The sequence below is a fragment of the Schistocerca americana genome, chromosome 7, assembly GCF_021461395.2.
Source record: "Schistocerca americana isolate TAMUIC-IGC-003095 chromosome 7, iqSchAmer2.1, whole genome shotgun sequence".
NCBI classification, from domain to species: Eukaryota; Metazoa; Arthropoda; class Insecta; order Orthoptera; family Acrididae; genus Schistocerca; species Schistocerca americana.
This window is the reverse complement of record NC_060125.1, coordinates 167,627,394-167,645,254: the sequence shown is the minus strand read 5'-3', so window position 1 is coordinate 167,645,254 and position 17,861 is coordinate 167,627,394. Positions and strand designations below refer to the sequence as shown.

At 42.0% G+C, this 17,861-nt stretch overlaps 1 protein-coding gene across 1 annotated transcript in view; it reads right to left on the bottom strand.

Annotated features, from left to right (window-relative positions):
* Window positions 1–17,861, bottom strand: part of LOC124622823 (WAS/WASL-interacting protein family member 3-like) — a 112,439-nt gene that overhangs the window by 82,174 nt on the left and 12,404 nt on the right. Inside the window, exon 2 of the mRNA XM_047148614.1 lies at window positions 16–115. Within this exon, the coding sequence (XP_047004570.1) occupies window positions 16–115 (100 nt within the window). The remainder of the gene's footprint in view (window positions 1–15; window positions 116–17,861) is intronic.

Below are 17,861 nucleotides of genomic sequence, written 5' to 3'. Positions count from 1 at the left end.
AGGCCGGCGCCCGGCGGCATGGCCGGGGGCGGCACCGCCGTCTTGTGCGCCGCGGGGGGCGGGTCCACGTCCCCGCCCGAGCTCATGCCGGCGCTGCGCTGCCGCCGACCGGGGGCTGCAAACACAGCGGTGCGGGTCTCAGTAACTCAGGAAAAAGATGAAAAATGAATTCGCCAAAGCAAAAACGTAAGTATTGGTAAATAAAAGTGCGAAATATTTTCGCACAACAAAATTACAAACCAAATTCACATCATTCAGTTGCAGATGACAAGCTACCAGTGACTTAACAATGTACAGATGACTTTGCAGAGCCCTGTAGTGCAAAAATAAGGTAATGACAACAGCAAGCAAAAACTGTTATTAGGTTTAATTTCCGTAGATTACAGCTGCAGTGGGTTAGAAATAACTGCCAAACAGTTGCAAAACACAGGTTTATTAAAACTTGACCATTGTTTCGACGGTTTTAAAATCGCCTTCTTCAGCAGATATCTACATCTACATCTATATGGATACTCTGCAAATCACATTTAAGTGCCGGGCAGAGGATTCATCGAACCACCTTCACTATTCTCTATATTGTAGCTTTTCACGACTTTGAGTGTGGAATGCAGTAAAATTACAATAAACATAATTACGGGAAACTTTTACGTTCCACAGGATCCGATGCCACGTTTTATATTTTAATGCCAGTTTTACACAAATAATTCAAATGGCACATTATAAAACTTCCTGGTAGATTAAAACTGTTTGCCGGACCGAGACTCGAACTTGGGACCTTTGCTTTTCGCGGGCAAGTGCTGTACCAACTTAGCTACCAAAGCACGACTCATGCCCCATCCTCACAGCTTTAATTCCGCCAGTACCTCGTCTCCTACCTTCCAAACTTCACAGAAGCTCTCCTGCGATTCTAGAAACATCTCGCAGGCTGTGGCTAAGCCATGTCTCCGCAATATCCTTTCTTCCAGGAGTGCTAGTTCTACAAGGTTCGCAGGAGAGCTTCTGTGATGTTTGGAAGGTAGGAGACGAGGTACTGGCGGATTAAAGCTGTGAGGACGGGCCGTGAGTCGTGCTTGGGTACCTTAGTTGGTAGAGCACTTGCCCGCTAAAGGCAAAGGTCCCGAGTTCGAGTCTCAGTCCGGCACACAGTTTTAATCTGCCAGGACATTTCATATCAGCGCACACTCCGCTGTAGAGTGAAAATTTCATTCTAGTGGCATATTATATATTGCTGTATCCAAATATGTGGAATTTTCACAGGTTTCAAGACAAAGCCCTACAACTGACCGCTACTACTTTAATATAATGTGTTTTAAATGGAGATTAAATCGATGACAGCCGGCCGGGGTGGCCTAGCGGTTCTAGGCGCTACAGTCTGGAACCACGTGACCGCTACGGTCGCAGGTTCGAATCCTGCCTCGGGCATGGATGTGTGTGTTGTCCTTAGGTTAGTTAGGTTTAAGTAGTTCTAAGTTCTAGGGGACTGGTGACCTTAGAAGTTAAGTCCCATAGTGCTCAGAGCCATTTGAACCTTTTTGAAATCGATGACATGTACTAGACAGAGTCAACGGCTCCCACATCGGCTACCGGTATGTGATTTACGTGTGTATGCTACACTAATTTTTTGTAAACATTTCCTCTGATTTTACTTATTGTAATGTTTCTATACTTGTTCCACACACAATGCCGTAATTTTGTTAACAGGTACAACGTCTTCTGAAGAAGACGGTTCTAAAATCGTCGAAACCATTGTCAAGGTTCAATAAACCTGTATTTTGCAGTTGGTTGGCTGTTACTCCCCAATGCATTGAAGCTCTTACATGCACAGTTACTGAAGCGCAGCCGCGTTCAAAATCTTGAAAAGAAAATTCCGTAGATCAGTTATCATTTAAAACGTGTTCACATTCCACGGATTCCACTAGAAAGACTTACTCAGAAACATTTTGAGTGTATATGAAACTGTTATGCATAACAGGCGGCCCTTATATTCAATAAAAACACAGTTCTCTTCTCTGCTGCTACGAGCACAGCACAAGGCAAGTACACAAAAGACAGGCAACTTTAACAGATTACCGAAATTTTCTGATAATTTTTTAGAGAACGACGTTTCAGTCATATTGGACCCGTCAGTCGCCGTTAAAATACTCTATTGAAAATAAATTATTTTCAGACACAAGTGTGACAATTTCAGTAAGCAGGACGCTATATGCAGCAGTTCATTCCAACCACTAAGAAACCACGTTGCTGGTGTCAGACGAAACCGCTAATTTCTTAGTGAAATTGTGTGTGCCTGAAAATAAACTTTTTTCAAAAATAAACGTGTGCTAATGTCGACTGGAACTCATTCTTAGAAATACTGAAATTTTGATGGGTAAAACACAGGGAGCGAAAGGTGCTCTACAAGATTTTTTGTTGCACTGGGATCCACAGCCATGAGTGATATCAGTTTACAGCATTGTCTCTTACTATTAGCATTGAACCACCCTTTTATTCTATGTTGTTGATCACCAATCAGTTACAGCAGTGTATCTTATAAGATACACTGCTTATATATCTTATAAGATATATCTTATAAGATAAAATAACGAATGATGAAGCTCTCAGTGGAGTCGGCGAAGAAAAGAACATATGGAACACACTGACAACAAGGACGGGCAGGGTAAGAGGACATCCGAGAACTACTGTGTGGCACCAGAGGGTTACTGTAGAGGGTAAAAACTGTATGAGAAAACAAACATCGTACACGCATCAAAAGATAATTGAGGACGCAGGATGCAAAAGTTGCTATTCTGGGACGAAGCGGATGGCACAAGAGAGGATTTCGTGGGTGGCCTTGTCAGACCACTCAGAAAACGGATGATCTAAAAAATAAATTAAAAAAGCGTTTAGTGAACTATAACTCATGAAACTCACCTACCTGGGTTATAGTCAGTAGGGGAGCTCGGAGCTGAACGGGATAGCGGGGCACAATGGGAAATTGCTCTTTTCTAGACTACACAGTGCTGCAGCCTGTTGTAAGGGCATGTAACTATTTCTCCGAATGGAAGGGAAGTTAGGGCAGAAATTTTTATTTAGTTTGAAGTGCGAGATTTAAGTGAATTGTTGTCCGTCACGTTGCCGCTTGCATTGTCCTAAGGTTTGATGAATTTCAACGCCAGGTAAGCTGTTAATTGTTAACTGTATACCCTAAAATGACACATTCCCTTAAAGTGTATGGCATTTGTTATACTTTAGTTATTTAATGAGTTTAAATGCGTCAGTTATTACACTCCATAAAAGTTGTTAACCTCAAAAGTGTTCTTGGGGCAGAACGGGACGGGGCAGAATGGGATAGTATCCCGTTCTGCCCCGTTCATATTTTGATGCAAGTAGAAAGCAAACTGTATTCTTTTTTCTTTCCCCCTTGCTGTTCCAGATGGTGCTAACGTACATGAAAAAGATTGATAGATAGCAATGGGACCTAACAGCGATGGAAATGGCAGTTTCAGCCGTTTCATCTTCCCAAATGGGATTTTTAAAAGCATCTAAGCAGTTCAACGTACCGAAATCAACACTTGAAAGATATGTGCCTAAAGCTACGAATAATCCTGACTACATAATTGAGAAGTCAGATGGGAAATTTAAAAAAGTGTTCACTGCAGGAGAAGAACATGAGCTGGTAACATATCTGAAGTCAAAGGAAAGCAGACTTTTTGGTCTAACATTGAAAAAGATCACTAGCCTATCAACTAGCCGAAAGAAATGGCTTACCACACAGATTTGACAAACAAACAAGCCTAACTGGACAAGACTGGGTTAAAGGATTTATTACGAGGCATCCTACACTGTCTATTCGCAAGCCAGAAAATACTTCTTGTGCTCGAGCAATGGGATTCAACAAAGTAGCAGTTTCACCGTTTAACTCTCCCAACCAGCTATGTTCGCCGAAGAACTCAGCTTTCCAGATATCGCTCGAGGCTGTCATTTCAATCCCATTAATCTGTCAAGACGGACTACAATACGAAAAGGAAAAACCGTCGTATTAACAGATTCTCCTTATAAGAAGGAACTGCAGAATGCTGTCGCACGTAAAGTAGGCCTACAGAAAGGAGGAGGGTGCACAAATGTGAACAATGACAGGACAGAGACATCAGGTGCAATGCAACTTAAGGCAAAAATATCAAACAGTACGCCCAAAAAAAAAAAAAAAAGAAAAAAGGACATCGAAGACCTTAAGAAAAATAAAAGGAAGAAGATGATGGAGAAGAGAGAATCAGAGAGAGAGAGAGGATGCTGTGAGTGTCTCTACTGTAGGGACTTCTACTCCGTTTCTAATGAGGTCTGGGTCGCATGACAGAGGTGTTTCAAGTGGGCACACAATTCGTGTGCTGGCGTACACAGTGAAGATGAAGAGGAAATACTGATTTGTGACTATCGTCGAAAGGACTAGTAGTTAGTGGTTTGGTGGTTATTAAGCATTGTACATTTTTCAGAATGACATTAAAATATTCTCTTATTTTGAAGAATGACTTTTCAGTTGTTTGAATTACACATTCCTTAGTCTGAAATGCCTTTTATACAACTTTTGTCATAGTTTAATACGATATTCATAGTTCAAATTCAACGTTTATGCAATAATTTAAGAAAAAATAGCCTTATCCTATTCTGCCCCGTGGGTGGGGCGGAACTGGAAATATGCAAGACTTTCTTTGAAATATTGTAAAAAATGCAAAATGTATTGTTTTAAGTGATTTTAAAATCAGGTACACTAGGTTACACTACAAGGTATTTTTTATAACTTTAAGAAGTGTTTCCTTGTGTTCCCTTATTTTATACACATTGTTAAACATTAAGTATCCCGTTCCGCCCCGAGTTCCCCTTCATTGTAAAGCAGGTAGGTGCGTTTAATGACTTACACTTTACTAAACTTGAGAATGGTGACGCAGCTGAAACTAGGTAGTAGTGAAAAATACAAAATAAAATGATGGTTCTATCCTACCAAAAACAGTCAGTGCGTGAAACTCATATCTTTCTTGACAACTTGTAGAGAAATTAACTTCTCTCCAACGGGCACTCAAATTGTCTTTCATTGTGACTGATTGAGAGTTACAACTGCTCCAGAAGTCGTCGACCACAGAAAACTGTCTCAAATTCACGTAGTAATTTGAAAACATCTGAATAAAAAAGCCGAGTCAGCTAATTAACGCATCGAAATGATTTTATCCCTCCAAGTACAAAAACGGCGAGTTTTATAACTTTTTTTCTTTCGATGAAGTAACACAGTCAGAATGAAAGTTATTCTCTTTGTTTAATTTTTTTACGATCGAACATTCTTTATGGTCGCTGATAGCAACTAGCTATGCTGATAAATTAATAGGGCCGCGTAATCCATTGAAACAGAAAAAAAGTCACAGACCTGTAAAGGACTTACAGACACGATACTAGGTTATTGTTAGGACTTGGGGCTGAGTGTTTCGCGTTGTTGATAGGGGTATAGGTAATAGCCAGAGTCCTGCGTAATGTATCCAAAACTTTATGTGAAGATGCCTCGCCATTTTAACCGTTTTGAGACAACTCATATTTAGGTCTGGGATAGCACGCTGAAGCTACACTAAAAAAGATTCTTTTTTACACACACTATTAAATTTTCCACAAGAATGAACCGCTCATAAGCGAGTACGGCAAAATGTATTCCGTAAAGTGCAGGCGTTGCTGTTTAGTATTTTTCTCTCAACTGAAAACTGTAAAACTTACAATTTTTTCACTTTTCCGTACAACAGAGCGGACCTCACAGTAGGACAGGTATAAGCGAGACTTGTCAGAAAATACGAAGAGTTGTCATAAAGCTGCAACTATTACCTGAAAAAAAATAAAGTTACATAATTTTTATTTATTTGCATATATGTGTCTGCAGTGTTGGTTCATAGCGAAATCCCCGCGTCACAGAACAGCAGCACGCCGCTAGAGGAACCAAAACAAAAGGCACTGACCACTGATAAATTGGAGCATCGTGGGGTTTTCCTACAACGGCGGAAATGTTGCAGCTGTGACATTTAAATCCAAGTGACTTCTGAAGCTGGGCAATTCGTTTTGAACAGCCGCGGAAATTCTACAACTGTGTCACGCCAATTCAGACGGCTAAAAAACTCAAGTCATTTATGCCGTTAACTGCAGTGTGGGCCTTGGGTTATCCTGCTGGAATACGCCATTTTGTATCCGAGCCATGAAGGATATGACTACAGGGTTTACTATTGTAGCCACTTTCTCACGAGCATTTAGCTTCTCTTCGACAAGTACCCAGCTAATCGTCATATCTAGAACTGCGTTCTACCAAAACTACGGTAGCATTGGTAAAGAAATGTACCTAAATGAATGTGTGAAAGAGAAGCTGGGAACAGACGATTTCTCTTTGTTTTCTTTTTGTTTATTTGCTTTGCACGTGATTAGAACCGCACACTGTTCACTATTACTCCATTGTGCTTTATATTCTTACAAATTTGTAAACTGCATTTTATAAGTAATGAAATTTAGTTGATCGCATAACTTCTGCACTTTTAGGTAATCAAAGCAATTACTTACATGCACAAATATAAAAAAAATCTATACAATTAATTTTGTAATATTCAGTAGAACATTCTTCATCATGATCAAAGGCAAGAGTCTCCTGTTATTATTGGCAAGCGCTATAGTTGTTTATGAATAACAGAAAGATACAAGTTTGGAGGGATGTTTGTTACATTTATGTTTACCGTTTCTTTTAATTTAATATTATTTGAGGAAATTGTGTTTTCTAGAGACATGAATCTGTAATGTTACTTCATCTTTTACCACAACATCCCTCTGCTGCACTTTACAAATCAACAATTTTTGAATAATATCTGAATTTAGAACTGACAGTACCAATTTTGCTATAAATACAGCTTATTTTTAAGTAAGAAAGAGGTCGATAACTATGTGGACCAACTCATGCAGAACTTAATGTAAAGTCACTCAGTTTTTTAGATGATTCACCGCTTCCGGTTTCTACGAAAAATCTAGTAAGACACTGATCGCGTGCGCAAATAAAGCGGTCGAAATATAAATAGGTATGGAACACACTTAACCCTTCCAGACCCTCTGGCTACAATTGTGTACATTAACTTTTACAGTCTGTTAGGTGCAACAAAAGTATTTCTTCCCTAGGCGAACCTGAGCTACACACTTGTAAATGTTCAACCTTTTCGTCACGCGCAAGTGCTACCAACCGTTTGGCATCACTATAAAAATATCAGCAAGTCAATGTAGCTGGGCGCAGCAACTCGTGACCACCAGAATGCATGGTTCGCTATATTCCAGTGTATAATTGAATATTGTTGTTGTTATTTTACATGGAAATTATTGAATGATGATTTTACTATTTATTACAATACAGAATATTCCATAATTAGTTTAGTCCTTAAAGTGAAGCCAAGTGAACAAAGTACGTTTTGGAAACGGGTACATATTTTTGTATAAATCTTGCTTCTAAAATCATTAAAAAAAGACCACTACCACATAACGAAAAATTTTTCTTCCTCCAGAAAAATTTCGGGTCTGAAAGGGTTGAGGGGTACAGGTGACGCGTTTACAATCTTGACTGACCAAAGCTACTACGACAACTACACAGTCCTCACTTACTTATGATGGTCTACGGTAGCCTATGGTAGTTTTACGACTTTAATCGTATCCAGTAGCTCCAGTCATCATGATTGGAGAGGTATCAGTCTCTGGAACCATTTTTCCTATGGTTTTTCACCAGAACGTGTATGGACTTATTCACGCCGATCAGCCCTCCCCAAGTAAACGCTACACTCAGCACCAAACACCGCAGAACGCCTCTCAGTGTCACATTTGACTTTGACTCTATACTGTACAAGTCTCTGCCGTATCAGTGCTAAACGACGCGTGGCGACTCGACACCTCAGCCCAGCCTTCAGTAATCTGATCCCGACGCTTCCTATAACCTGAGCCCGGATTCCCTCTGTTGCCATCTGGTCTAATCGTCACAACCAGTCAAGTAGTCCTACAACCTTATCATAGATGATGGGAAGAACCCAACCCTACTTCCCTTGCCATACCGTTGTCCTGAGTGCATCTCGTCAGCACTCGTTCTGCTGTGATTGCACTGTATGTGCGAACTGTCTGTGTGATGCTCCAGTGTCCCTCATGCTACCACTCTCGAAGTCCGAAAGATACGGATAAACTGGACGTGCACGTCCTCTGGATACGCTGTACATCGACCTCCATTCTCCATCTGTAGGAATGGGTGCTTTCTATATTGAAAATAAGCACACATCAAGATCAACATATCCCACAGGCATGGAAATACTCGAGCATCAATTTGGCAGCATTCAGTCACGGTGTTGCTGGTGTAACACTTTTTATTTTCGTCCGTGTAAATGTACGTACAGCTGTTACTTTTCGAACTGCTGTCTTTCACGTCTGTTAGCTTACTACTCGCCGGTTTGCTGCTACTTGGGGTATATCACTCCAGTAACCGCGTATCAGTTCCGTATTAAACCGTTAATTGAAGAACAACGTTATCTGTCTGTTTTTAAGACCGAATCCAGTGCACACAGCTGTCGGTGTTGGTAGACATATATAAGACGTGTAGCTAGAGATGGGCTCAGAACTGTTCGAGTAAAAGTTGCCCAGAAACAGTCAAAATTCAAGCGACTGTAATAACACTCTCTACGTCTACATCTACACCTGTCTCGCTTCCGAGGTCGCGAATACACCTGGCAGGAAAAACACAGTATATTTTCAACTGATCATGGTGAAGGAAGTGACAGGTTTTAAGCAGATAAAAGGAAGGAAAACACATGAAGCAGAGTGAGCACTAAGGTTTCCTTTCTCGATAAAATTCAAACGCATTCATAATGGTTTTTTTTTTTTTTTTTTTTTTGTTATTGGACAGTAAGAGAAGCCGACGTTTGACACAAGGACGCGTACACACAACGAGCAAAATAATATTGAAGAAAGTATCATAGTTTATTCTTCTAATGGATAAACACTTTCATAAGCCATATTATACAAAAAACTTTCTAAAGACAAAATCTCTCTCAGGTACGACTTTCAAAAAAAGAAAATAGTGGTAGGCTGTGACATGCACATGAGGGTGTCAAAGACAGCGAAGCATGAAAGAAACTTAAATCATGTGCAACCATTTTGCAGTGCGTTATTTTCATTTGCCATTATATCTATTTGATACACACATTGAACTTAGTTTTAAAATCCAAACATAATTTGTATCAATTTTTTGTCATAGCGGTACGTGATTTAATACAGGACGATGGTATGAAAAATATGATGCATGTCTAAGAGGTGCTGTGGTGACGTGACAAGCCAATGTGAAACTGAGACAAATTCCTCCGAGTGTTGTTGAAGCGTGAGTGTCAAATACACAGTTAAAATTTAAAGGTCTATTTCGCGAATCCAGTTGACTCTGAATTTCGAGCCATGCTTAAACTGAAATAACCTCACAAGATTATTGAACATTTGAGTAGACGTACCTGAGCGACAGTGTGTAATATGTTGTCTATATATGATAACAGAACTGAATATAAAGATGTTTTGTGCTATAGTTCCTGTACTGCTCTATATATGATAACAGAATATAAAGATGTTTTGTGCTATTGTTCCTGTACCCACACTGCTCACAAGACAAACGTAAAATTCAGTTCTTTGTAATTACATTGACTTCTATCAGATAAACATCACCGAAAATACGAATATTCCTGGCTCTATTGTTGAATGCGACATTCAACTGGCTGCGTATAGCATCTATCGAAATGTGTTTGCAAACCGCCTAACCACCACCCGCCTTGGTTGTACAAATAGAACGATTAGTGATGTGTGTAATGGACTATTCGTTAACGTGCACACTTGTTTCAATTCCTGTCTCTTTCTAAAGATAATAAAATCTTACTTGCTATTATTTTAATTAGTGTTGTGTGGCATTCTCGTCAATATCTTCGTTTTTGTTATCTATCACTTTTCATATTATATTGTAAAATTTGACAGACTGTCTACTTCTATATATTAAAATACCGAAATTTCTGCACATCGTGTGAGCTAATCAAATGTTCTTGAATCAGGCCGCACTCACAAAGTTCAATTCCTTTTACGGGAGAGATATCGACATTGCGGAGTTGCTGTAGTGAGAGAATTTAGAGAAGACCTCAAGATACAATAGGGAGTAGCACGGAAATTTTACATTAATAATAATCCCCTGACTTCATTCATCCGCCTCCCTGACTACCACGAGGAAGTCCCTAGTTCGAATGGTTCTAGGCACTATGGGACTTAACATCTGAGGTCATTAGTCCCCTAGATTTAGAACTACTTAAACCTAACTAACCTAAGGACATCACACACATCCATGCACGAGGCAGGATTCGAACCTGCGACCGTAGCAATAGCGCGGTTCCGGACTGAAGCGCCTAGAAACGCTCGACCACAGCGGCCGGCAGTCCCGAGTTCAATTCTCGGTTCTGCCAAGGATTTTCCCAGTTGGGAGGAGTGTAACGGGGTGCACATTGCCTCATAATGCCAACTGAGATGCTACTTGAGTGGCAAGTAGAGCCTCCAGCGTTTGGAAACTGATAAATGTCGGAACAATGGTGTGCTAACCCTCCTCCCTTGTATGCCGCATCCGCACGGCGCTATATGGCGGAGGACAACAAGGTGGTCGGTCGACATCTCACAGTCCTCTGGCCCTGATTGGCAAGATTTTTTTTAGTCTGATACGTTGTTTGTATTTCCGTTTCTGAGTACTCATCTGCCATACGGACTGGAGGCGAGTGTCATCAATGACAGTCGGTTTGAAATCCGACAGAAATAGCTGCGGTCAGTGAATGAAAGTCAGTGAACGAGAGGCAACAAGCTTCCGAGTGAAAACTGCTGAAAGAACAATATAAAATGGAATTTTGGTACCGGATATCTGGGAGAGATGACTGTGCTTACAGCAACGCACAATCCTGGACGTTTTCACAGGGCCAGTCACCTCGACGGTAGCTGGTTGGAAACCTGTAGTGTGGGCCAATGAATCGTGATTTTTGTCTCTTTTCAGTTATGCGATGTGTCGAAAGCACCGACTGCCCAGTGATGCATTTAATCCTCAGTGTGTGGAGAGCAGTTCAGGCTGGAGGTGGATCTGTGATAATTTGGGGACTGTTTTGCACCATGAGTTTGGCCCACTCATTCAGGTTACCGTAAACGTGAACCACCAAGTACATTTCAACTTTCTCGGTGACGCAGCATTCCTCTTTCTTCTAAATTTTCAGTGGGAGTACGCTGCGGACGCTACCGCCTTCCAAGAAGACAACAGCAGTGTTCGCAACACTGCACGTGTATGTCTGTAGGTTGATGAACACTTAGGCTTTTGTATCAGAAGGAAAGGATATTCCACAACTGTATCCATTGATCAACATGCAGACACAATTACTACACCAACATATGCACAGGAGAAACGTAAGGATCGAGCCGTTAGCAGTTCCGATATTCACCATTCAGTAACTATCTCTACTCAAAATTATCCCACCTAAAACCAAAATTATCACATACAAATTCCGCGCCTATTTGATCATTCACTTTAATACCCACTATTGTACTGCTCCCTACTCGCGACACAACTTCAGCTATTGAAGTATCAAAACCCTTTCAAAATTACACATACAAAATACACACACTCAAGTTGAACTACTAGCCAAAGTTCATGGCTACGGTATCAGTTTACTAATCTCTTTCCCCGCTTTGCAGTATTAATTATTCAGAAAATTTCCCCACGTGACTCTACATTCCAATAAACATGAATAAGCAAGCATTATCTTCACTTGGTTTGCTAAAATTCGACACACGCTTTCACACGAGATACCACGTGTCTTTAACAAAGAATCCACGTTACTAAATCAAGATTGCAGATATGTAAGAAAATTGAAAAATTGTAACAGTACTTAATTCCACAAGCATATTTCATGTAATAACACACTTCCTACTTACATGCTATAGGTCCCTTGCACTCGTGCCTCGACTAGTTATAAGATTCTTGATCAGCCCCACGTAGTGAGTGCCAGGTGTAAAACTAAGTAAATTGCCACACGCACTTAAATATTTCATTTTTCCTAATGAACTTGCTTGCTCAACAAATTAAGATTATTCACCGCGAAATTGTTATAAAACCCCAAAATTGCGAATTACTATCACAAAGCAATGCAACATTTCTGCATCACCTACACTCCTGGAAATGTAAAAAAGAACACATTGACACCGGTGTGTCAGACCCACCATACTTGCTCCGGACACTGCGAGAGGGCTGTACAAGCAATGATCACACGCACGGCACAGCGGACACACCAGGTACCGCGGTGTTGGCCGTCGAATGGCGCTAGCTGCGCAGCATTTGTGCACCGCCGCCGTCAGTGTCAGCCAGTTTGCCGTGGCATACGGAGCTCCATCGCAGTCTTTAACACTGGTAGCATGCCGCGACAGCGTGGACGTGAACCGTATGTGCAGTTGACGGACTTTGAGCGAGGGCGTATAGTGGGCATGCGGGAGGCCGGGTGGACGTACCGCCGAATTGCTCAACACGTGGGGCGTGAGGTCTCCACAGTACATCGATGTTGTCGCCAGTGGTCGGCGGAAGGTGCACGTGCCCGTCGACCTGGGACCGGACCGCAGCGACGCACGGATGCACGCCAAGACCGTAGGATCCTACGCAGTGCCGTAGGGGACCGCACCGCCGCTTCCCAGCAAATTAGGGACACTGTTGCTCCTGGGGTATCGGCGAGGACCATTCGCAACCGTCTCCATGAAGCTGGGCTACGGTCCCGCACACCGTTAGGCCGTCTTCCGCTCACGCCCCAACATCGTGCAGCCCGCCTCCAGTGGTGTCGCGACAGGCGTGAATGGAGGGACGAATGGAGACGTGTCGTCTTCAGCGATGAGAGTCGCTTCTGCCTTGGTGCCAATGATGGTCGTATGCGTGTTTGACGCCGTGCAGGTGAGCGCCACAATCAGGACTGCATACGACCGAGGCACACAGGGCCAACACCCGGCATCATGGTGTGGGGAGCGATCTCCTACACTGGCCGTACACCACTGGTGATCGTCGAGGGGACACTGAATAGTGCACGGTACATCCAAACCGTCATCGAACCCATCGTTCTACCATTCCTAGACCGGCAAGGGAACTTGCTGTTCCAACAGGACAATGCACGTCCGCATGTATCCCGTGCCACCCAACGTGCTCTAGAAGTTGTAAGTCAACTACCCTGGCCAGCAAGATCTCCGGATCTGTGCCCCATTGAGCATGTTTGGGACTGGATGAAGCGTCGTCTCACGCGGTCTGCACGTCCAGCACGAACGCTGGTCCAACTGAGGCGCCAGGTGGAAATGGCATGGCAAGCCGTTCCACAGGACTACATCCAGCATCTCTACGATCGTCTCCATGGGAGAATAGCAGCCTGCATTGCTGCGAAAGGTGGATATACACTGTACTAGTGCCGACATTGTGCATGCTCTGTTGCCTGTGTCTATTTGCCTGTGGTTCTGTCAGTGTGATCATGTGATGTATCTGACCCCAGGAATGTGTCAATAAAGTTTCCCCTTCCTGGGACAATGAATTCACGGTGTTCTTATTTCAATTTCCAGGAGTGTACTATTACACATTACCTACCTAAATAAATTTCGTTCCCCCAAAATATTAATATTAATTTACGTCTAGCTGCAAAAAGAGGGTTGTTCACCTAATTTGAAACCATTAATCATAAATATATCACATTTCCCACACTCAGATCGAGCATCGCTCGACCCACCTCAAAAAAGCGTCCTCTCTCGTCCAAGTCTTCAGCAGCAATTTTACGACTCGGACCCACGCTACTGTTCTGCTCGCCTGACCGCTCATGGTGGGGGCGGCTCCCAACCAATCATCAGCCCAGAATTTTCCCGGTTTAAAGTTGCCAGTCAAACCTCCCTTCTACACAATGAGAAGGATCCCGCGCTTTGCCTCCCAAAGACTGAAACGTAAGTTTCGCAAACTATCCAACCCTTCCTACACCTCGCTACAGCTAAAGGCTGAAGTTTCAGAGCTTCCATAACCGCTGCCTATCGACTAGTTCTTCCCTATCGTACACCCACAATTGCTAAATGTCGTTCCATCCTTATTCTCTCCCAAAACATTCTGCCTGCAGTTATTTTCATACATTCAATTTCTTTCTCCCTCCTGCTGTGGCCTCAATGTGATAAGGAAATATAGGAAACAGTGGGAATTCTTAACTCATTCATTCAATAAAAACAGTTCGATTCCTCTGGTCATTTTTTTATAACTTGTTGGTTTGCAGACACCGACAATAACTGTGTGCGAAGTAAATTAAATTATATCATTACGATCAAAAAATGATATTATTACGATCAAACTCGTGTTCTCAGAAAAACACGAAGTCTATTGCATTAAATATTGTTACATTATTACAGATATAAGTGAGAGTTGCCATTGCTGAAGACAATGGCCACCTCTCACCTGAATTGTGTAATTTTCCTGGTTGTAACAGAAAAACATGGTTTCAGTAAGACGCACCCAACACACACATCCAATGTATTTATACTGCGAGTTCGTGTAATTTTTCCTGACTAACTGATCTTCAGCAAGGGTAACATAAATTGGCCCTCGCGCAGTCCAGATTTGACCCCAGTGGATTTTTTTCTTGTGGGGATATGTCCAACTTACCTGGAGCAACTAAAAGAAAATATGCGTAGCGAAGTGGCAGCCATTCCAGTGTCTACATGACGAGCCATCATACAAAATTTTGTTCATCGTTTAAATAAGTGCCATAGGCGTACTGGATTGCATTTAAGTGATGTTATTTTTAAGAAGAAATACCTAAACTGTATATTTTAATAATAAATAATGAATTTGTCGATAGACTTCAATCTCTCTTTTATTTTGACACATCAAATATAAACTTTGAGGCACCCTATACAATCGCTGAAGTTCCAACAGATTAGATTAAATTAGTACTTGTTCCATAGATCATGAATACGACACTTCGTAATGATGTGGAACGTGTCAGGTTAATAAAAGGTGTCTATACAAGATATTACAGTACATAAAATATTACATGACACCAAATATCTCTAATTTTTTTTTCTTTTTTGTGGGGCTCGGGGAAATTACCTACTCACAATATCCAAAAATTCATCTAATGAGTAGAAGGAGCTGCCATTAAGAAATTATTTTAATTTGCTTTTAAATGCTATATGGCTATCTGTCAGACTTTTGATGCTATTAGGTAAGTGACCAAAGACTTTTGTAGCAGCATAATTTACCCAAAATGGTTCAAATGGCTCTGAGCACTATGCGACTTAACTTCTGAGGTCATCAGTCGACTAGAATTTAGAACTAATTAAACCTAACCAACCTAAGGACATCACACACATCCATGCCCGAGGCAGGATTCGAACCTGCGACCGTAGCGGGCGCTCGGCTCAAGACTGTAGCGCCTAGAACCGCACAGCCACTCCGGCCGGCATAATTTATCCCCTTCTGAACCAAAGTTAGATTTAACCTTGAGTAGTGAAGATCATCCTTTCTCCTAGTGTTGTAGCCATGTACACTGCTATTCCTTTTGAGTTCGTTCGGATTGTTACTAACAAATTTCGTAAGTGAATATATATATTGTGAGGCTGTAGTGAAGATCTCTAACTCTTTAAATAAGTGTCTGCAGGATGATCTTGGATGAGCTCCAGCAATTATCCTGATTACACGCTTTGTGCAATGAATACTCTTTTACTCAATCATGAGTTACCCCAGAATATGATGCCATACGAAAGCAGAGAATGAAAATAGGCGTGGTAAGCTAATTTACTGAGATGTATCTGGGGGATCAAAAACTCAGTATAAATTTGAAAACTTAATAAACCACGGAATAATGTAGATAAAGAGGTAAAAATTGACACACATGCTTGGAATGACAAGGGGTTCTATTAGAACAAAAAAAAACACCCCATATTGCTAGACGCGTGAAAGATCTCTTGCGTGTGTCGTTTGGTGATGATCGTGTGCTCAGCCGCCACTTTCGTCATGCTTGGCCTCCCAGGACCCAATACCTCAGTCCGTGCGATTATTGGCTTTGGGGTACCCTGAAGTCGCAAGTGTATCGTGATCGACCGGCATCTCTAGGGATGCTGAAAGACAACATCCGACGTCAATGCCTCACCGTAACTCCGGCCATGCTTTACAGTGCTGTTCACAACATTATTCCTCGGCTACAGCTATTGTCGAGGAATGATGGTGGACATACTGAGCATTTCCTGTAAAGAACATCATCTTTGCTTTGTCTTACTTTGTTATGCTAATTATTGCTATTCTGATCAGATGAAGCGCCATCTGTAGGACATATTTTGAACTTTTGTACTTTTTTGGTTCTAATAAAACTCCATGTCATTCCAAGCATGTGTGTCAATTTGCACCTCTCTATCTACATTATTCGTGACTTATTCAGTTTTCAAATTTATACTGACTTTTTGATCACCCGGTATATCGCCAAAATTTACAGTGACCCTAACAGCATACGTAACTGAACTCAAACGTTTCAGCAGATCTTCAGTGTGTTTTTTTACAGTTCAACCCCTCATCAATGCATACACCTAGAAATTTTGAGTATTCTACCTTAGCTACCGATTTCTGATCGAAGTCTATATTTATTAATGGTGTCATTCCATTTACTGTGTGGAACTGTATTCAGGGTGTTACAAAAAGGTACGGCCAAACTTTCAGGAAACATTCCTCACACACAAAGAAAGAAAATATGTTACATGGACATGTGTCCGGAAACGCTTAATTTTTATGTTAGAGCTCATTTTAGCTTCGTCAGTGTGTACTGTACTTCCTCGATCCTCCGCCAGTTGGCGCAATTGAAGGAAGGTAATGTTGACTTCGGTGCTTGTGTTGACATGCGACTCATTGCTCTACAGTACTAGCACCAAGCACATCAGTACGTAGCATCAACAGGTTAGTGTTCATCACGAACGTGGTTTTGCAGTCAGTGCAATGTTTACAAATGCGGAGTTGGCAGATGCCCATTTGATGTATGGATTAGCACGGGGCAATAGCCGTGGCGCGATACGTTTGTATCGAGAGAGATTTCCAGAACGAAGGTGTCCCGACAGGAAGACGTTCGAAGCAAATGATCGGCGTCTTACACGGGTACACTTCTGCTAATGGTTCGTCCAACAATGTGTCAATCCTCATTTCAGTGTACATGTTCTCTTTTCGGATGAGGCTTCTTTGCAACGTGATCAGATTGTAAATTTTCACAATCAACATGTGTGGGCTGACGAGAATCCGCACGCAATTGTGCAATCACGTCATCAACACAGATTTTCTGTGAACGTTTGGGGAGGCGTTGTTGGTGATGTCTTGATTGGGCCCCATGTTCTTCCACCTACGCTCAATGGAGCACGTTATCATGATTTCATACGGGATACTCTACCTGTGCTGCTAGAACATGTGCCTTTACAAGTACGACACAACACGTGGTCCATGCACGATTGAGCTCCTGCACATTTCAGTCGAAGTTTTCGTACGATTCTCAACAACAGACTCGGTGACCGATGGATTGGTAGAGGCGGACCAATTCCATGGCCTCCACGCTCTCCTGACCTCAACCCTCTTGACTTTCATTTATGGGGGCATTTGAAAGCTCTTGTCTACGCAACCCCGGTACCAAATGTAGAGACTCTTCGTGCTCGTATTGTGGACGGCTGTGATACAATACGCCATTCTCCAGGGCTGCATCAGCGCATCAGGGATTCCATGCGATGAAGGGTGGACGCATGTATCCTCGCTAACGGAGAACATTTTGAACATT